Source organism: Tamandua tetradactyla, chromosome 1 (assembly GCF_023851605.1).
Source record: "Tamandua tetradactyla isolate mTamTet1 chromosome 1, mTamTet1.pri, whole genome shotgun sequence".
Lineage (NCBI taxonomy): Eukaryota > Metazoa > Chordata > Mammalia > Pilosa > Myrmecophagidae > Tamandua > Tamandua tetradactyla.
This window is the reverse complement of record NC_135327.1, coordinates 174,220,948-174,242,276: the sequence shown is the minus strand read 5'-3', so window position 1 is coordinate 174,242,276 and position 21,329 is coordinate 174,220,948. Positions and strand designations below refer to the sequence as shown.

Sequence of the window (21,329 nt, the reverse complement as noted above, 5' to 3'; positions counted from 1 at the left end):
AAATTGGGATGTACTATTGAAGGAAGTGTAAATAAATACAGCTTTTCTGGAACATTATTTGGCTGTTCCTATCAAATGTTAAATACAAAACTGTTTGACCCAGAAGTTTCCCTTCTTAGAAATCTATTCTGATTAAAACACAAGGCTTAAGAATATGTGTACAAGTTGGTCACTTTGTAGAATTAATTTAAAGTAGGAGAAAAATAAGGACAAGTTAAATGTCCATCAAGAGGAAGATGGTAAAATAAATGACAGGATAGTCAAGATATGAAATACTATGAAGCTGTGAAAAGAACAAAGTAGATTGTTGAATATACTGACATGAAGGAAAATCCATACTATATCACTGAGTAAAAACAGTGGTGTTAAGAACAGTAGGTGTGCTCGTATCCCTTTTATTTCTTTTTTAACGTGAAATATCTATGTTTGCGTACAATTTCATGTACATATGTATATATATATAACATTTATGTTGATGTGTGTTCATTTATATATATATATATATATATATATAAAGCAAATAAATATATACATGTATATGCACTTATATGTATGTGGAGATATATAAAAAAGGTCTGGAAAGATGTCTACCAAACTTTGAAGGGTGGTTAGGAGTAAAGAAAAGGATACTCACTTTTTCTTGTCACACTTGCATACTGTCTGATTTTTCTAAAAGGCATGAACAAATTTTTTAATTAAAACAATGAAAAATTTTAAAAGAGAAAAATGTATAGCTCCCTCCCCTGCTTTCCCACCCCCAACAATAATCCCCTTGCAGTGCCCTGAAGCTGCAGCTGAGAGCAGAAAGCACTTCCCCCAAGCAGCCCATGCGCTGGGGACCAGAGCTTCTAGGCAAGGACCTGAAGACACTAGGTCTGCTCCAAGGTCTGTGGTGGGCCTGCAGTGAGACTTTGGAAAGTCCCTTTAACTCTCTGGGTTCTGCCAGTTCCATTCCCGGCACTATTTGGCTGAAACTTTCCCTCCCCTCTAACCAAGCAATTCCGAAATTAGGGTTCATCGAGAGCAGAGCACATGAACCTTCTCCTAGGCTCCAACTTTACAGAGGGCCTCAAAAGAGACCTGCTGGAGGTCATGTGCCCTCATTTCCTGAGAACTGAAGTAGAGGCACTGGGGCTATCTTTCACCTCCTCCACACATGCCTAATCCTGGGATCCCCTGGGTAGGCGCTGGAGGTCCTGTGACCCACGAGGTGTCTCCCCTGCTCCCTGCAGGATCGTGTGTGAGATGGGTGAAGCCAAGCCCAGTCAGCATGCTGGCTTCGTGGAGATCTGCGTGGCTGTGTGTCGGCCTGAGTTCATGGCCCGGTCCTCACAGCTCTACTACTTTATGGTGAGTCCTGGCCAGCTGCGACCCACAGACCTGACTACCGTGATTTCCGGGTCCTCCTAGAACTCGGTGGGCAAATGTGGCACCAGGGTCCCCTACCCAGGCCCTTGCTCTCGCACATGCCCTCCTACCTCCATGGAAGTCCCATCCTATGGCAAGTGAGAGCATGGCCTTCCGATCTAGAAAACCTGGATTTAAATCCAGGTTTTGCTGTGCCTGGCGGTGTGGCTTCAGGTAAGGTGCTTAAGCTCTGGGGGACCCAGCGTCCCCGTCTGGCTGAGTGGCAGCATGGTGCAGCATAGAAGAGTGTGGGCTTTGCACCGAGACTTCCAGAATTTGAACCCGGCCTCACCCACATATCGAACGGTAGGCTTGGGCAAATTGCTTGACTTCTCCGTGCTTCAGTTTTTTCCTTTCGTAAAGTCACGATAATAGTAGCATCTACCCATGGAGTTGTAAAATTACATAAATATAACCATGGTCTCTCTATCATTTCTTTTATTCTTTTATGATCAACCATTGCTGCTATACCCTGGTTTTCCCGAGTGTGCTCACACCTCCTCAGACCCATCCTTTCAACCTCAACCATTCCACCTTCCCACTCACCATCATGCCCCTCCCACGGCCTCCTTACCCCCCACCCTGCATCCCATTCTCCCCCATCTTGCCTGCACACCGCTACTCACACTATTATCCCCACCTCCCACTCCAACACCCTTTTCTCTGTGCCCCCCTCTCCAGACCCACACCTCTCTACTTCCCCGCAGACCTCACCCAAATCCTCACATTCCTTTGAGCCTGGACCCTTCCTGTCCCCATACTGGCTTCAGGTCAGGCAGGCTCCCTGCAGACCTAGGATATGGGGGTTCTGCAATACAGGGGCTTTCCCCACTCTGCAGCCTTGGGGTTGCTACATTCCCTGCTATGTTACCACATCATTTTCAAAACTGTCTTACCAACCAGTTAATGTGTCAGTTTGATGACAGCTGGGATGGTATCATGTCTTTAGGATTGTGAGCTCCTTTTGGAAGCTAGAAGCTTGAAGGGATGGATTTTATGCCTGGGCATCAAATGCCATGAAATGTGTCTGGCTTTCACCTGCCCTCCCTCCCTCCTTCCTTCTTCCTTCTTTCATCTGCCTTCATCATCTTTCCTCTTCCTTCTCCCTTAAACTGAAAACCATTTATTACCTCCCCTAATGCCTCTCCCTAGATTATCTGATAGGTCCTTGTTTGAGCTGAATAACCCTGGCTTGGGGGTTCCAGTGATGAATAGGACACAGCACAGGCACTGCGCTCAGGAGGCCTACAGTCTAGAAGGAGAGAAAAGAGGAACTGCACTCCAGGAACCAAAGACAGAAATGAGCGTGGTAGGGGGAGTATAAAGGAGATGCCCCTTCCTGGCCTGGCCTGGTCCCCTCCCCTCCCACACACCGACCCATCCACTTCCCACCGCATCCTCACTGCTACCCTTTGGAAACCAGCCAACCTTATACACGCAGTTGGCTCTCCCATGAACTCATATAAGAGAAACATTAATGGACAATGGAATATGCATTTTTACTTATTTGTTTAGGATTTTTATCTCCACCTTCTTCTGAAAGGATCTGTGGGAATCTTTACGTTAAACCCAACATATTTTAAGACAAATAATGATAAACATATATGTACATGTCACTAGTGATGAGTGTGCGTGGTTAGAGGGAGCGAGGGATGGGGAGGCAGGAGTGAGGAGACTCTTCTAGGCATCTGAGAGTTGTGGCATGCTAGAATCGGGCATGACATCTGTTTCTGGCACTACCTGGCAGCTCAGGTAAAAGGGAGGAAACTGCCACTTGACTAAAGCAAGCAGATATTATCCTCTGGTTCCTTGACAGTGACCGTAGGTGACAAGAACGACGATGCTAGGAATGACCTTTCCCTCATTAAGCACATGTCCTCTTTGGTCCTTGCTGTCTCTGTGTCTCCAGCTGGGCCTCTCGCCCCTGCCCGCTGCCACGTGGATGTCCTGCCTTCACCTCAGCAGGACCCGGCAGCTACCACAAACACTGCTCCCTCTTCGCCTGCCCATTCTGCCAGGGGCTTGTCACGCAGCCCCATAATCTTAGTAGACTGGTTCAGCTTCCCTTAATTCCTGTTATCGATCTGTCACCATGTCATGGAGTCTTACTTTCTCCATTCTCTTTGCCTCTGTAATGGCCTCCTTCAATCTTTACCCTGCCTTTGGTCTGACCCATTCTAATCCATCCATCCTTTCACTACTGCTGAAACACCGTTTTCATCATGTGAGCTACCACCTCAAGAAGAGCCAAGTTCCTGGATCTGGCATCAGGAGACATGTGTGATCTGGCCGGCCATGCCTACCCAGTCCTCTTTCATGAGACTTTGCGTGGCCTGACCCCCGCGCTTCTCCCTCTAATCCCCTGATTACACCAAGGCACATCCTCCCCATTCTTACCAGCCCTACTCGTGACCCACTTCTTGTCCTTCTCTGACTACATGCATCTCCTGCTTCTGTGGATGCGGACAGCAGCTGTCTACTACTTGCACTTTCACTCGGCATTTCCTACTTGTACCCCTGCTTCCTCGGTCGTTTTTGGAGGTGAAGCCTGGGGTTTTTATTTCTTTGCTAGCTCCCACAGTGCCTAGACAGTTCTAAATTTTAACTGCACATTAGCATCTCCCAAGGGCCTTTCAGAATACCTGGGGAGCTCCATCCTAGACTAATGGGGTGAGGCACAAGTATAAGCATGTTCGTAAAGCTCCCCAGGTCATTCTCTTATGCAGCTTGGGCTGAGGACATTGCCTAGGAGAAATGTTCACTGAGTAGCTACCATGTATCTAGTGTGACCTGCTCTCATTTGATTCTTATAAGCCCCCTATGTGGCAGATATTTGAAAGTCTATTCTGCTCTCAGGAGAGATCCAGTCTTGCACACATGATTGCTTCTATCCTACAGCAGGGTGGGGCTGGGTCTGGGGCATGAAGGAGAGGTTTCATGGGAGAAGCAAGATGAAAAGGCAGGGTTTACAGCAGGAAGAATATGGTTTTCCAGATGGATCTTGAATGGTGGGAGGCTGTTCCTGGCAGGAAGTATAACATGGAAATACACCAATCAAATGCTGGGAACAGAAGAAAGGGAGGGAAGAGAAGAGGATTGATCCGCAGGAGGAGAGGTAGAGCAGAAAGGCAGATCAGAAAAGATCAAAGGTTTTGCCAGGAAGGAAAAATGCATTCTTTCAATGCATTTCAATGGCTCAAAGACTCAGGCTGCTTTTCTCTTTGAGGGGCATCCTCAAGGAACTTCCCCGGTGCCACAGTCCCCTCGGGAAGACCTCCAGTGGGGGGGAATGGTGCTCGAAACCCTGGCCTCCTCTCCTGGCCCCAATTTCTATTCCAGGGTAGAACACTTAAGGGTCCAGTGTGGGAATGAGGGGCAGAAGTAACCATGAGGGAGTCAGGTAGAGACAGACTTACCCTCTGTCACGCTCCCTCATGCCCTTCCCACTGTGCTCAGTAGCCTGATGGAGGCACTCTTTGGGGGCCCACACAGAAGCCCCTAGCTCCTCTGGAGTCTTGAAACAGCTGGGAACCCCTTCCCAGGGCTCCTCCAGGGAACTGGGGCAAATGGGAAGTCCTTTCCCAGGGCTGAGGTTGTGGACAAGGTTTGGGACTGAGTCTCTCTCTGTAAATCAGGAAGTCAGACTCTGATCTGTGGGTTTATTCACCCAAAACCCATATGCCAAGGCCAAGGGGTGGGGGGCAGGGGGTGCATATCAGCACTTTCTGTCCTAGGAGGTCTCCTTTGAGAGAAGTCTGCTTTTCCCTGTTCCTTCCTCCATTCAGGGAGCAAGGTGAAGAGTTAGCAAATAATGCAGAATCTGATTTCCCATGCAAACCCACCATGAAATATTTATGAAGCATGACTTGAATAATTAATAGTTTCTCACAACTTTAAAATATGTCTCCCTAACATCCTTTTCCCACCCCAGAATAGTTCCCGTGCCCAGTCTGCCCCCTGATAATGGCTCCAGAAAGGGCAGAGGCAGCAGGGATTATTCCTTTCTTCCCCTTCTAAAAACTCACCCACAAGCTGTCAGGCAGCTTGCTCTACTCTTTTTCACTTTCCCTCCCCCCACCCCAGGTATTTTAGAGTTGCCTGGTTTTGATATCCTCAGGGTCACCCCAGCCTCGCAGCCCATCTATGCGTGCACACGCGCGCGCGCGCGCGCGCACACACACACACACACACACACACACACACACACACACACACACACACACACACACACACACACACACTTTCCCTTTCCTCTCTGGAAAGGCCAGCAGGGCCCAGGTCTGAAAGCCATCCCGTTTCAGACAGTGGGACAAAGGCACCGTTTGGAGAGATGACTCCGAGTTACAGAACAAGAAAATCCGTCAGGGGCCTTGAAGCTAACCATTTTAGGGACCGCCCCTGATTTTGTGCGCCAGAGAGGTTCAGTGACTTATCCAAAGTCACACAGCACGATCTCGGCAGTTGAGAAAGAAGGGCTCTTTCGGCAGTCTTACCCCCTCGCTCCTCCTTCCCATCTCTGGTGCAGCCAGCAGCAGAGCTGGGATTAACAAACCATTCCTCGGTTTGGCCTGTGCTGGGGACCCATAGAGATTTAGCGCCGGGAAGAAAAGGCGGGGTGGGAAGAAACCGGCCGGGAGTCCGCAGGAGGCCGTGAGCGCGCCTGCGCCGGGGCGGACGCCTGGCACACCCCGCGCGCGTGCCCTGCTCCCGTACGTGGGCCAAGAACGTGCGCGTGCCCCCCGCGGGCGGGCCGGCCTCACCGGGGTGGCGCTCCTCCGCGTCAGGTGCTATCGATCAAAGCCTGTCCGTGGGGAGGTGGCCTGCCCACTCCGCGGAGCTGAGCTGAAGGGGTTCAAGTTTGGGTGCATAATTCTTCGAGGGGGGAGAGAGTTGGGGAGGGGGAGAAGGAAATCTTCATTTAAATGCAGATACTGACTTCTCACCTGGGACTGCGGAAAGTTTTTCCATTAAAATGCTAATGAAAGAACAAACCGCAACTCCAAATCCTTAGCTAACAGGCTTTCTTTCTTTTTTTTTTTTTTCCCCTCCCTGCCCCCATCCGCACTCCCCACTCCTCTTTCTTCCCTATTCTGGCATGGAGGAGCTATGTGTTCATATATGAAATATATTAACCCTTCTCTGCCCCTTCCTCCACCGCCTTGTGTTCTCCCCCCACCACCCTCTGAAGTGTCCCTGGGACCCTCACATCCAAATGCTCTGTCCATTGAGTGCCTTGGGCAGCTCTGGAGAGGCCCGTAGAAGGGACAGTTTACTCTGAAAGCAACCGGGGCTGTGGTGGAGCAGGTGGTCAAGAACTAAAGCTCTGGAGTCAGTTCTCAGGTCATTTTTTCAGCTGTGTGATTCTTTGAAAACTTAACGTCTCTGAATCTCATCTGTAAAAACTTGATAATAGTACTTATTGTTGAATTGAGAGATTTGATTATACTTATAAAATAGAGAGAGATGAAAATTAAAAACCTAATACTGAAAAAGTCAGTCCATAGCGGTCACTATTATTACTGCCGTATTATTATTACTCTAGATGCCTATAGCTTTACAATCCCAAGAAAACTGCATGGGCTCTCTGGGGGGCTGGCCATTACTAAAGATTCCAGAAGGCAGCCCCGGGGAGGAGTGGGGTTCTGCCTCAGGCCAGCACAGAAGCCTCCGTTCCATCCTGGTTGCGTCTCATGCTGGGTCCTTTCCTGCGTAGACGCTGACTCTCTCAGACCTGAAGCCCAGCCGGGGGCCCATGTCCGGGGGCACCCAAGTGACCATCACGGGCACCAACCTGAACGCCGGCAGCAATGTGGTGGTGATGTTTGGGAAGCAGCCCTGCCTCTTTGACAGGTAGCCCAAGGGCCCTTTTCTGCAGCATTGGGAGGTGTGGGGGTGGGGGGGGAGGTGGGGGGGCGGCAGGCAAGTAAAACTTCACTGCAGGCATCTGGTTTCACTGCATGGAAAGGGGCGGGTGGGGGGGTGGCTGCCAGAGGCAGAGACTTCCCAGGTGAACCTCCTGAAAGAATTTCTTCCTCCTGCCTGAGAAACTGGAAGAGGACACTTTGGTGTTCCTGGCTGCTCATATTTTGGCTCAGCATAGAGGCCTGCCAGGCACACCCTCCCTAATGTTCCCCAGATCATGCTTTTGCCCACCATTTAGCTTTGGTGCCCCTGTGCCACCCGTTCTGCAGAACCCTAGGTTTCTACCCATTTGGGGTTAGCTCCTCCCTGGCTGCTGCAGGGCTCCCCTGCCCCCATCTAGCTTCCCAAATACACCTCGTGAGCCAGGAGCCTAGGAGGGTTGGAGAGAGGCAGGAGGTACGTCTTGGTGAAGGACTCTAGGGGATGTGGTGGGGGATGAGCTGGAATGAGGTTCTCTAGAGTTTTTCCCTTGGTGAGCAGTGCTGGGCGTGACAGATCTGAAGCCAGGTTAGGAGTTCTCAGAGCTTTATGTCTGAGGCAGGGCTCACCCATCGCCTCTGAGGAGCCTGAGGTGCAGGGAGAAAGGGGGTGAGTGGGAGGTCCCTTCCCTCCAGCACTGCCCTCCTCCTCCCCACACCCAGGAGCACAGCCGCTGGTCTGGCTTCTCTCCCTCCAGGCGCTCTCCATCCTACATCGTTTGCAACACCACGTCCTCAGATGATGTGCTGGAGATGAAGGTGATGGTGCAGGTGGACAGGGCCAAGATCCACCGGGAGCTGTTCTTCCAGTATGTGGAGGACCCCACTATCGTGCGGATTGAGCCCGAGTGGAGCATTGTCAGGTAGGAGCTGCTCCAGCAAATCCTTCTGCCTCTGAACCTCAGCTTTCCTTTTACAACTCTCAGAAGTTGAGATTCTGACGCTGAGGGGTGCAGGAAAGGAGTGAAGGCGTGTCTAACCCATCCTCGACTTGCTCCTGAAGGAAAGTCTGTCCTTCCACCCATGGTGGTCAGCCCTCCATCCTCTGGGCTCCGTTAGCCTCCTGGTATCCCTTTGTACTTCTGATCTCGAGTGGCTTACTTTGTTCCTTCCTTCTACTGCAAATGCCTCAAGGACAGGAATGGGGTCTTGATGTCAGCTCTTTCCCCAGTCCCCAACATGAATGCTCTGAAGAAATATCCTAGAAGGAGAAAACAGGTATTTGATGCTGTTCTAGAAAGACCCGGGGCTGACTGTCAAGAACCATCAGTGCTAGTTCCAGCTCAGCAATTCCTAAAATAGACTTGGGCAGTTTATATCATCTTTCTGGGCCTCGACTTCTTTACTGATACAACTGGGGATGTGTAAATTCCAGGATCTCTGGGGACCCCACGGCCCTAGGTTGGTGGGACTTTAGCATGGTGGTGATACACATTTGGGTGGAGCTCTAGGTAGACAGCATGAATCTGCTTTTCCAGGCCCTGGACGACGCATGGCAGTGAGAAGGCACTGCCGACAGCAGGGCCCATGGTGATAACTGGGAAAACTGCATCTGGGCACCATGGTGGGGGATGGAAGCAAGTGCTTGGGGTCAGACAGAGGACAGCCCAGCCCCGCTGCTTACCTGCTTAGTGACCTTGGCCCATTTAACCTTCCTAGGCCCACGTTTCAGCTCCCTTAGTATGTCCTTGAGATAACTAAGTGAGATTCAAACACACCCAGTGCCTGGCTTAGCTTGCCTCCTCCTGCCAAACCTGTACTCTGAGCAGATCTGCTCAGCTTTCAAGACACCTCACTGTCTGCTTCAGCTTAGGTGGGGCCTAGCAGAGAGGGCCACGAAGAAGTGTTCATGAGCCAAGGAAGCAGTTGGGGGAGAGTCCCTTCCTTTAAACCAGGGTCAGCAAATTACAGCCCACAGACCAAATCTGGCCGGCCGTCTGTTTTTGTGAATAAAATTCTATTGGAACATAGCCATGTTCATTTATGTATGTATTCTCTATGGTTGCTTTCTTGCTGCAACCATAGAGTTGTTGCAACAGAGACCATATGGTTTGAAAAGCCTAAAATATTTACTATCTGGCCCTTCATAGAAGTTTGCCAAGCTAGCCTTAAACCCAAAAGAAAGGCAGACTTTGCCTGCTGAGATGGAGATTTGGTTGTTCTCAGTATTTACTCTACAAAGCTCTGTAGAGTAGCCAGGATCTGAGGCCTGTAAAAGACTCTACCACCATTTAAACCCAGGGACTGCTAAGTCCGGGGATTTGACCCAGCCCCTTGTGCCTTGGTTGACAAGTTTTGCACCTGTCTAAGAAGCTTGCAGTCTAGTTGCATCCATTTCTTCCCCATACCAGAGTCATAGAAATAGTCTAGCACTCTGCAGCCCATCCTGACTTGTACATCAAGGGGGAGCCTGGAGGCAAGTTCTGGCCCTGTCATCCAGTTCCAGAGTTTCTCTTAAGTTAGTCTGCAAATGGGGTGGGATTTGCATAATGTTTGGAGACAATTCACGTTCTCTCCAAACAATCTGAATTACTGAGCTGCTAGAGAAACAGTGGTGGGGAGCTCTTGAGGAATGTGTGCTGAGTTGATGACTGAGAAGATTGGGAAGATGGCTGGACACATCAGAGGCTCATCTCGAACACCACCATGGACAGAAGAATGTCTCTGGGTTCCACAAGACTCTGTGTGTGTGTGTGCACGTGGAAGAGAGAGAGGGAAGGGGATTAGGAGGGAAGGGGAAAGGAGAAAGGGAGAGAGAGGGAGAAAAGTTACTGGGAGTATAAAGATGGGAAGATAGATAGATGATAGAAAGACAGACAGACAGGTGGAAATGAATGTGGGGGTCAAAGATTGTTTACCAACTAAGCTTGTAACTAAAGTTGCTAAACCCTGTTCTGGATAGCACGTTCTCTTCAGGGATGCTGAATTGATTGTGGATAAGATCATTCCTGGCTTTCCTTCCAGTAGGCTCCAAGAAAGATACACCCTGGTGGGGCACCCCAACTCCACCCTTGCCCCTGCCCCCTGTACCAGCTTCTCTGCTGCCCTGAGGATAGGGAAGTAGCATCCAGGTTTCTTTTGAAAGGCTATCCAAGGACAGATCTGTCAACCCTTTCCTATCAGTAGTCTTGTGGCTGTCCCAAGGCATTTTGCATTTGCCTTCCCAGAGCTCTGTTTGTCCTGTGTTTCTCAGTGAAGGGGACTCTGGCCTGGGCTGGGGCAGGAGACTGTGCTCAGAACATAGAGGGTTCTGGAGGGGGTGACTTGGAGTGAGGCTTCCACCAGGCTAAGGCCAGGGTGAAAAAAGTTCCTGGAGATTGGCCAGACACCTGGGGGGTAGAGACACAGCTGGCTTGGGTTCAGGAAGCCTCAAAGACCCAAGAGGGCCCTGCTGTAGACTGGACCTCCTTGGAGTGTCCACTCCCCACTGAATGAGCTCAGTGAAGGATTGCCACAGACATCTGGTTGTCACTGTCCTCCCCTTGGCTGCAGAGAACACTCATCATTATTCTTCAGTCATCTTTTCACCATTGTCCCAATGGTTATTATTCTGCTGCCTAGTTGTCATTGTCCTTTATTGTCATAGTTCTTCATCATCATCATCATCATCATCATCATCATCATCTTCCAGTGCCATTGCTTCTCCCATCCTAGTGATTTACATGCCTCCTTCTTTCTTCCTGGTCAGTGGAAACACACCCATCGCTGTGTGGGGGACTCACCTGGATCTCATACAGAACCCTCAGATCCGAGCCAAGCACGGAGGGAAGGAGTACATCAATGTGAGTCCAGGGTGGCAGGGGTCATGAGGACTGCTCAAGCTGTTGTCTCCCTAAAGGTTGTGGGGCTTCCCAGGTACTAAGCCTGCACCCACCTGGTCACCAGCCACCCACAGTGCACATACACCATTGAGTACTGGGATGGGTGGTATGGGGGAGTGCACATGAGGGCCTTTTCACACCATGGGGTGCAGGCATGGAGCAGCAGTCACTTCTGGTGCTGCTTATTACTCCATCTCTCCAACCCCCACTGTTGCTCTCTGGCTTAGAAAATACCTGGTTCACCATCATACCTGTTCTGGATAGGTGCCAGTTGCGGAGTATATTTCTTGAGTGCCCAGGTTGTGTGGTTCTGGCTCCAGAGGAGCTGTGGCTCACCCATGGCCCTCTGGAGTCAGCACCATACTCTGTCGGCAGCCCCCATGGAGACCAGGGCATGCATATGGGGTTGTGGTTGTGTGCAGATATACTGTATGATCTTCCATCTCTCTCTCCTCCACAGATCTGTGAGGTTTTGAATGCGACTGAGATGACCTGCCAGGCACCAGCTCTCACTCTGGGTCCTGACCACCAGTCTGACCTGACTGAAAGGCCTGAGGAGTTTGGCTTCATTCTGGACAATGTCCAGTCCCTGCTAATCCTCAACAAGACCAACTTTACCTACTACCCCAACCCTGTGTTTGAGGCTTTTGGTCCCTCAGGGATCCTGGAACTCAAGCCTGGCACCCCTATCATCCTAAAGGTACAGTGAGGGTGCTGATATGGGAGGTGGGCAGAAAGGAGGCTTGGAAGAGTGTAGGCTGACTTCTGCCAGATCTCCTGGCAGGCACCTCCCAGAAATTATATTGTAGACCAGAATATGAAAAATTTGTATTGGGAAGAAATCTCTATAGGCCAGAGACCTGATCAGGGCAGCTAAATCCTGACTCAAATGAGTCAAAAGTGTCCAGGACTTGGAACATAAGAGGCTCATACTGCTTCTTCCTTGTCATCCCTCTGCAAATGGTAGCCTAGAGTTTCTTTGAAGCCCAATTAGCAAATTAGTTTTAATTCATACACCAGTTTGGATCAACTGTTGGTGACTGACAACAACTCTGTGTTGAGAAGGATTCTGAGGCTGTGTAAATACCTTGGTTAATTATTGGTTTTTGCCTGAGAAGAAGGGAGAATATATGTGCCATGACTTTTAGGATTCCTTACTGCTGATGGCCTCTCCAACAGCCAGGGGGATGGGACCTCAGATTGGGAGGACATTATAGGTAGCCAGCCAGTAGGTGTGGTCCTGACTCTGAGATGGGAACTGGGACTTTCGTGTCCATCTAGGGCAAGAACCTGATCCCACCAGTGGCTGGAGGTAATGTGAAGCTGAACTACACCGTGCTGGTCGGGGAGAAGCCGTGCACCGTGACAGTGTCAGATGTACAGCTGCTCTGCGAGTCCCCCAACCTCATCGGCAGGCACAAAGTGATGGTGAGGCTGGTGGGCTCTGATCCTGAAGTGAGCAGGCCAACCCTATCCTGGACTATCAGGGCTTCCCAGGGAGGAATCATGCCCTGCTTCAGGCTCTCCTCCAAGCTACTCCCTACCCCTACGTCCTTCTGCCTAGCCCACGTCCAAGCTTCTCACTTGTGTATCATCATTCCTTCTGTGCTGGCTGGTGACACAATAAGGGCAGTGCAAGACAATATCAAATGATGTGCTCAGGCATCTGTTGTAGGCAAGAGAGGCTTTAAAGAGAGAGTCACGGGCCTGGGGAGGTCCGTAATATCACAGTCCTTGCCTCAGTCACACATTCCTATAATGGGGTGTATAGGGCCCAGTCAACGATACCATGTGATGCTTTTTTAGAGCCCAGGTGCATGTTGTTTCCTTATGCAGATGATAATATTAGTTCCTGAAAAATAAAACGTGCAGTTTTCCAGTTCTGGGGATGACCTATGCTGAGTCATCTGTATCCCATCCTTCAGTCCCTATATGCCCTCTTATCTATTTTTGCAACACTTGGTGATTCTACTCACTGCCAGCTATTTCCCCCATCCTGCCCAGACTGCCAGGCCATCAGTAACTCGGGACTGTTCCCTGGAGCGCTCTGCTCCCACACCCACCTCCCTTTTGTCCGGTGTGCCCCCAGGCTCGGGTTGGTGGCATGGAGTACTCCCCAGGGATGGTGTACATCGCCCCGGACAGCCCGCTCAGCCTGCCCGCCATCGTCAGCATCGCTGTGGCAGGCGGCCTCCTCATCATCTTCATCGTGGCCGTGCTCATCGCCTACAAGCGCAAGTCCCGCGAAAGCGACCTCACGCTCAAGCGGCTGCAGATGCAGATGGACAACCTGGAGTCACGTGTCGCCCTGGAGTGCAAGGAAGGTACTGAGGGGCAAGGGAGCCATTGCACCAAGCTGGAGGCTGAGTGTGCACGTGTGTGCACGTCAGGCATGGCTGGGGGTAGTGTACCCTACCTGCAGAGACTGACTCCAAACCAAAGCTGTCTGCTGGCAGGCTCCCACCCCGGCAGTGCAAAGCCCTCCTCTCTCTCAAGGTATTCCCTTCTCTTCTTGCCCCAGGTTAGGCTAAGATCATTTAAAACCCCACTAGAGTCATTTCCAGTGCCAGGATCCTGACTGAGTGGGTTTTATGTGCTCTCTCAGGCAGACCTTGGGATATCTTGACATGACACATGCATGCAATCTTCAGCTCTCTTCCTTAAGCAGGAAGGTAAGGCTGTAGGGCTGATCTGAGATTTAGAAGGAAGACTGTTTCACAGCTTGTATTTTAACAAATTACAAATACAACCATGAAGTGAAATCAGCTGCATTAAATCCAAGAAGGAAATTTAGGAGTCAGACTCAGGTAACCCCCAGGGTATTGCTTCATGAGTCACCCTGGGAGGATCTGGGCTAGCTCTTTGCTGAAGATTTGTATGTGGAGTAAATCCAGCCCAGTACCTGGGGCTCTCATATCACACAGATTCCCAGTATGGAAGCCATAGCTTTTTTTGTTGGGGAAACGGATCCATTCTATCCCCTCTCTGCATCCTTCAGCTGTCAACACAGCAACCGCCTTGTGGGACTGTTAATTACTGCCTTTTATTATATTTACGCTGCTTAATTTTTTTCCTCTGCAATGTACTCTTCCCTCTAATTAGGTGTAGTGATTAGAATCTCTTTTATGTGTGGCAGGCGTGAGGCTTTGAATGTTGGAGGCACTTGGTGACTTAAAGGAAAGCTGCAGACCCGATGAAAAGCAGATTCCCTCCTTCTCCTCCCCACCAGCTGGGCACTCCCACTGGGAGGGGGCAGCAGAGGGGGAGTGTGAAGCCACGCTCCTCTCAGTACGTTCCCAGAGTGGGAGAAATTAGCAGTCAGATGGAGTCCAGCCTAAGAGTGTCGGTAGAGGTTCCAGGAAAGAGCTTTGGCTTCTGGCGTGGAGGAAAGCTATTCTGGAGGAAAGCTATTCTGCCTGGGTGGGAAGAGGGAGACTTACAGCAGAGTACACATAGGATTAGCTATGAAATTATTTTCCCAAGATGCCCAGAGATGGCTGATGATCCCTTGCAGAGCAGAATGTGGTCCTGGAAGACTTTACAGTAAGCCAGGAGGACCCTTCCCCCCATTACTTTCTCCCCCCAACACATACACACAAACTCAGAAGAGGCCTAGCCTGGTTCTGCACCAGCCTGACCTTCTAAAATATAAACCTACATTCATGCATGCACAATCACACACACATTCCCGCACAATCATACAAACACCCACTGCCACCCAGAACACATACTGCCACACATGCTACCCCACGCACCTAAACTCCCGCCACACACCCTCACACTCCCTCACACATAAAAACACACAAATGCTTACTGACTCATGCATTCTCATGCACACAGACACACACTCAACACATGTGTTTCTCAGGACTTTTGGTGATTGTACATGCCAGAAAAGCTTACCGTCTCACGTTTACACACAGTGGCATGCCCATCAATGTATGTCTCACTTGGCTACGTTAGGATTTCTCTACCTTAGGATTCATTCCATATAACAAGAATACCCTGCGTCTGTATGAGAATAGTAATAGGCAGGACTTTCAGCAATCTATCAAGGTGTCAAGATGGTATCCCCTTTTGTTCTGTCTAACAAGAGGCATTGGTATTCTTGTGGCACAGACCCACAAAGCCTGGCTCAGAAACCCAAAATGGGTTTCTGTGGAGGCCAGAAGTCAGCAGTGCCGGATAAAGCATAACAGAGGCAGCTCCACCAAACTCCTCTAGGAAGGGTGGGCCCAGCGCCCCTGCCAACAATGCCTGGGGCATGATGCTGTGCTTGTGTAGTGCTCAGAGCCCGCTGGGAGCAGGGCTTGCTTTTCAAGGGCCCTGGAGCCAAGGAGGGTTTATGAATCCCTCCTGAGCCCCTAACATATATCATTATGGTGTTAGAATAATTAGAAAGAAATATTGTTTAGTAAATGCCCACTGGCTGTTCTTCTTTGCCAACACATTAATCCATCCTCTGTGTGTGTGTGTGTGTGTGTGTGTGTGTGTGTGTGTGTGTGTACACACATGCATGCATGCATACAGAAAAGAAAGGTCAAGGGAAGAGAGAAGCAGGGAAGGGCAGGGGGCATCAACTCTGAGTATCTCCCACAGTGGAGTATGGCTGCAGAGAAGGTCTGTGACCAGGTTGGAGTGTGATAGCTTTGTACTTGTAGAAACCTCGGCCATGTGTTAGGCTTTCCCTGTGACCAGCTGGTGTCCTGAGCTCTGTGTCCATCTGGAAGCTGAACCAACTCCACAGACAGAAGTCCCACATGCATGACAAAATTCACCATCAAGTAGCATCACCTTGAGGAAGGATGGACAAAGTTATGCCCTGTATATTTATCCAGAAGGAAGAGATTGGTGTGGCAGAGCCTCTGGACCCCATTTAAAGACTGATGGCACCAGTGAAGCTTTAAACTTTTTTCCCTTTGTTAGAATAAGCTGTTCTTAAATCTAATGAGGACACCCACCATAAAAGACAGAGAGACTCAGGGTTGCTGGGGTTGGCAGGGAGAACCTTCACCAACTGACCGTCCCCCTCCCCTCCCCTTGCCACTCGATGCCCAGCCCCCACCCCACCCAGCACATTTTGCAGTTTTTCAGCCATTCATTTTCAGCCCGGGAGTCCTTCCTGGCCCTGACTGTAGCGCAGAACTCTGGAGCCTCCTGAGCTGCCATTCGGAAAGGACTTGGCCTCAAGACAAGTTTCCTTGTGCTATAACTTTCCCCCATGCTAATGTCGTTTATCCCACTTGCTTGAAACATCCCATCTAATTACTTCTGCATGTCTGCAGTCCACTTCTCAGGCTCACTAGGGTCCTGGGTGAGTGTTCTCAGGGTTCCAGGTTGGGGTAACTCTTGGGCTCCATGGGACTCCCAGTGGCCCTCCCCATCTTGCCATCTCATGGGCTTCTCTTCCTGCCAGCTTTTGCTGAGTTGCAGACAGACATTCACGAGCTGACCAGTGACCTGGATGGAGCTGGGATCCCCTTCCTGGACTACAGAACCTACACCATGCGGGTGCTGTTCCCGGGAATTGAAGATCACCCTGTCCTCCGAGACCTTGAGGTGAGAAGTGGCACCTGGGGCTAAACCTTCCCCATTGTGGTATTAAAGCAAGGAAGCTTTTGGCAATCCTCAGACCCAGCTCCCTCACTGCAAAGTGAGAACGCTGAGGCCAGAGAGGGGAGGCAAACTTGCCCAAGGTCCTCCAGCATGTAGGTACCAGCCAGCCCCTTTGGAGGAGATGGGTAAAATTTGGGAACACTCTGAAGCAGTCTTGCGTGAGCACAGATGCCAGGGGGTATAGAGCCTTAGAGGGCCATGCACCCCTTTGAGAAGTGAATGGAAGTTGAAGACCCCCTTCCCAGGAAAACTGTGCATGTACAAAGAAACAAATCTGGTAAACAAATTTAGGGAGTTCATGGATCCTTGTTTAAGAAACCCCAAGGCAAGGGCTTTTATCATTTAGTTGGTGCTCAATAAATATATCTGGAAAAGATAAATGATGCATTAAAAAGGGAAGTGGAAATGGGAATGATAAAAGCATAACTGTCTTTTGTACCAGCAGGAACCTCATCTTTTGAACATTTTATTCCCCTTCCTGACTAGCATAGACTCTGGCTTATGCATGCATTCATATTATACTTTGTTCCACAAGGGATTTGGAGAAAAATGAAAAATATAAATGAGAAAACCAGGGCAAAATAATAATCATAAGCATAATCATTAACATTAATTCCCTGCTTACTAATATCCTGGCACAGTTTTAAGTACTTTACATGCATTGATTCATGTAAACTTCCCAAGTACCCTACAAAATGGATACATGCATTTTATAGGTAACAAAACAACTGGACAGAGAAATTCAGTAGTTCCCAGGGCCGCTCAGCTGGTAAGGGGAGGAGCTCCGACTGGAGTCCGGTCAGAATTCAGAGTCTATACTGTTACACGCGAGGCTTTTTTGCACTTCACTTCCTGGGTGCTGCCTCCTTATGGTGCTGAACATATATTAGGACAGATGAATGATCTGCCACCAAAACAACCAAAGAAAAGAAGATTAATTACAAGATTAACAGTGCCCATAAAATAGAAGCAGCCCCATTGCTCCATAGTTGCATGGGTTTGCAGGAACTGGCATTCAAGGGAATGTCTCTGTAGTTCCCTGAGAGGACCTTGTAGGCTGTGTACCTCCGCAGTAAACAGACACAGCAGATCCACAGGGAAGTCGTGGCTCACTTGTACTTTTCCATACTTGTTTCTTGAATGAAACTTATAACAGTGTGCATGTGCATGTGCACAAACTGGTGTGTAGATTGTGCCAAGGGGTCAGAGACCATAGTTTATGAAGTGTCTTTGCATGTCTAGCTTCAGAAGAGTGCCTGGCACATAGTAGGCCTGCAGCCAGTGTTGAATGATTGAATGGACGAATGTCTGGGTTTGCATGAATCGGGCTGTTCCTCAATTGGGCAGTCCTAGAAAGGGAAATGATCCTGGGGGTGGGTGGAAAATAATCAAAATAAGACTTCAACTGGAATAAGTATATAAAGTTATTCTCCCTTTCTCTCTAGTTCAAAATTCCAAGACTAAATAGGTTCACTTTTTAAGGGTTTAACTTTTAAATTGGATTTTCTAAGACCATTTGAAAGCTGGCATCCCTATAGGCCAGCCTGAATACCTTGGAGCAGGCTGAAGAACAGTTCCCTCCCACATACTTCAGGAACTACTGAATTTCTCCTCCTGGTGGATACACACACACACACATACATACATACACACACACACACATACATACACACACACACACACACACCCTTTAGTGTATATCCAGACCATTCCTGTGGCCCACATTATATATAAATCCTACTATGTCCTATTATCTTCTCCCTCATCTGGTGCCATTTATCTTACGGTTTTCCCATATGCACTTGCATCTCCATAGTTCTCAGACTCTTAGGCCTGGCTGAACACTGGGCTACCCAAGGTGATGGGGCTGGGTTACAGGTCTCATTCTCCCACAGGCCCTCATGCGTCATTGTGCAGGTTGCACACTGATTGCTCCAGCTGGCACATTCATTTGTCGCACCCCAGGAGGAGTAGAGTGCATGCCCTGCCTTACTGTACACGGAAGCCCTGCTCCCCCAAGACCAGCACACAAATGGTTCCCTCTCATCACCCTTCTGAACTAGCTGAAAGCCATTGGGGTTCCCTACCTAGCTGTACTTCTCCAGCCCTTCCTTCCATAATAGGTTTCCTGGGAGAAGCAAGATGGGGAGTGATGTTGCCATACTTCAGCCTTTATTCCTCAGCAAGTTCCACAACCCAGAATCCCTGCCCAGCGAGCTTGACAAACAGGAAGGAAAAGTAGAACACCCTTCATACCTCTCTTGGGGACTTGAATTGAACCAGCTCTCTGCTTCACTGCACCCCACCTGCCCTGACTGCCCGGCTCTCCAGCCTCTGAGACACCTGTCCCCCGACCCAACGGAGACTTTGCTGCAGAAGGAACTGCCATAAACTCCCCTCGTTGCCCAGAGACATTCAAAAATCTCTTACAGTCTAAAAAATTCATCTCTTTGCTCCCCAGAGACCATTACCCACCCCAAAGAGACACACTCACACTATGGCATACCCAGAGCTGTGCCAACCACACGACACTGACTAACCACCACTTCTCATGGCATGCTGGATGAGAAGCTGGGAGAAGACTAGCAATTAGGACTGTTGGGTTCTGAGAGTCACTTGACCAACAGTGTCATACAGAGATGCTCCCTTGATGGGCACACACACTCCAGTCTGCTCCTGTTGCTGACATCATAAGTCATGCCATGTCCTACCATATCACCTCATTCCTTAACTGGTACCTTAAAATTGCCCCTGAAGCCTGAATATTCTCCATTTTCCTTGCTTTCACCAAGAAGAGAGTGCTTCTGAGCCCCTACTTCTGCTCATGAAGAATTTAGCAAGCAATATCATCAATTTCCCCAAGTGTGGAGCCTATAAAATGGCCAATTGTCAGGCACAGGCTCTGACTCAAGCAGGTCACATGACTTTCCTATTTCCAATAAACTCACTAATTAATTGCTTGCAGATAGAAACCAACTTTTATTCTTTTTATTCTCCCACATTGGCCTGGGGCTAGGTGAGACCCAGCATCCTGTGCAAGTTCCAGGCATCTTTCATGGACACATTTTCTTGTTTTTTTCCAGCCTCTCCTTGCTGCAGAAATGATTTCTCACTGTTGGTTTTCTGAGTATGGAAACATTCCAAGGGAAACCATTGACTAATCTAAAGCAGTGTTTCCCAATCCCTTCAGCCACTGGGATAACTGGCAGTGGGTTGGGCATGACGGGGAAGAGAGGGTAAAGAAGGAGCCATCCAGCTGCCTAAGGGTGCCCTAGTGAGGAAGCCACCAACTCTGTTTTGTGACCAGCTGGGCAAAGTCCACGTATTCAGGCAAGGGGCTGCCCAGGCACTGGTCACACACCAATCCTTTAAAAATAAAGAGCCAACAGTCAATTACACACTGAACAATTTCAACCTCTCATTGGCTCTTAAACTCTAGCCTATTGGGGTTGTAATTAAAATTTACTATCCAGTTTTATACTCATGGATTTCAACTAAATTAGTGGCCCATCTGGTGGGTGAAGAAATCTTGTTCCAGAGTGGCTTTTGCTGTGTGGCAGAGGGCAAGCTACCAAGGGGACTTGTTCTGGATACTCCTTAGCAAGATAATTCAAGTTCCTCTCATTTCTTCATAAAATAGAAAGAATGCTCCTGCCTGCTGCACCTCAAGACACTGTGCTGATGCATTGATATCTTGGAACCTCTTGTAGGGAAGAGACCTATAAAAAGCAGTCACTGAGGTAGTAGAGGCAGATAATAAAATTGCTACTATTTAAGTGTGCACTGTGTGTGTTAAGCATTTTACATACATTAACTTAATGTTCATAAAACATTATGACATAGGTGCCTCTATTCTTATTTAATGGACTAGGCAATAGAACCCAGAGGTAATGGAGTTTTCCTGCACATGCTAGTCAGTGTAGTCTCTGATTCCAAAACCCATGCAGCTGACTAGGATGCTATTTGACTGCAGGTGGCTTTGCTAAAACCTACCTCCCCAGAGCCCCAGGCCCTTGCTGCCAAGAAGGCATATGCATTTCACACACAGAGAAAGTGAAGTCACAGCAGGAAGTCCAGAGTCCATGATCATGCCAAGTATACCATCTGGCCAGGCCCGTTTCCTATGCTGCCTCTCCAGATGCCTTAGCGCCAAACTGGCATGTGGCTGCTCTCCTTTCAACAATCAGCCTGAGCTGCAGGAAACCCTAGAAGGAAGACTGCAGAAGGAAAGCTGCAGAGAGGACTCAGACTTGGTTTTCAGTCAGTTCTCAAGCCTAAGGGGAGGACTAGACATGACAAAGGATGGAGAAGATGGACAGGGGCTCAGAAGTCAAGCAAATTGGGGTTTGAAAATCCAGCACCACCGACTTCCAACTGGGTGGACTTGGGACAACATAATCTGCTTCTCTGAGAAATTGTTAAAGGGGGTAAGAGCTCACCTTGCAGGGTTATTAGAAGACTTAATTGAAAGAATGTATTTAATGTGCTTGGCACTGCACTTTGCACATGGTAGATGCTCAAGAAATGGCATTATCTATTATTATTAGGGCAGATGTTGAGATGTTGTCCTGAGTGGTACAAAGAA

The 21,329-nt window shown here is 49.2% G+C and overlaps 1 protein-coding gene across 1 annotated transcript in view; it reads left to right on the top strand.

Moving 5' to 3' along the window:
• The window catches only part of PLXNA4 (plexin A4), a 464,554-nt gene that overhangs the window by 394,125 nt on the left and 49,100 nt on the right, over positions 1-21,329 (top strand). Inside the window, exons 14-21 of the mRNA XM_077135733.1 lie at positions 1,233-1,350; positions 7,121-7,257; positions 8,006-8,170; positions 10,996-11,089; positions 11,589-11,828; positions 12,410-12,556; positions 13,218-13,452; positions 16,545-16,687. Of these exons, the coding sequence (XP_076991848.1) occupies positions 1,233-1,350; positions 7,121-7,257; positions 8,006-8,170; positions 10,996-11,089; positions 11,589-11,828; positions 12,410-12,556; positions 13,218-13,452; positions 16,545-16,687 (1,279 nt within the window). The remainder of the gene's footprint in view (positions 1-1,232; positions 1,351-7,120; positions 7,258-8,005; positions 8,171-10,995; positions 11,090-11,588; positions 11,829-12,409; positions 12,557-13,217; positions 13,453-16,544; positions 16,688-21,329) is intronic.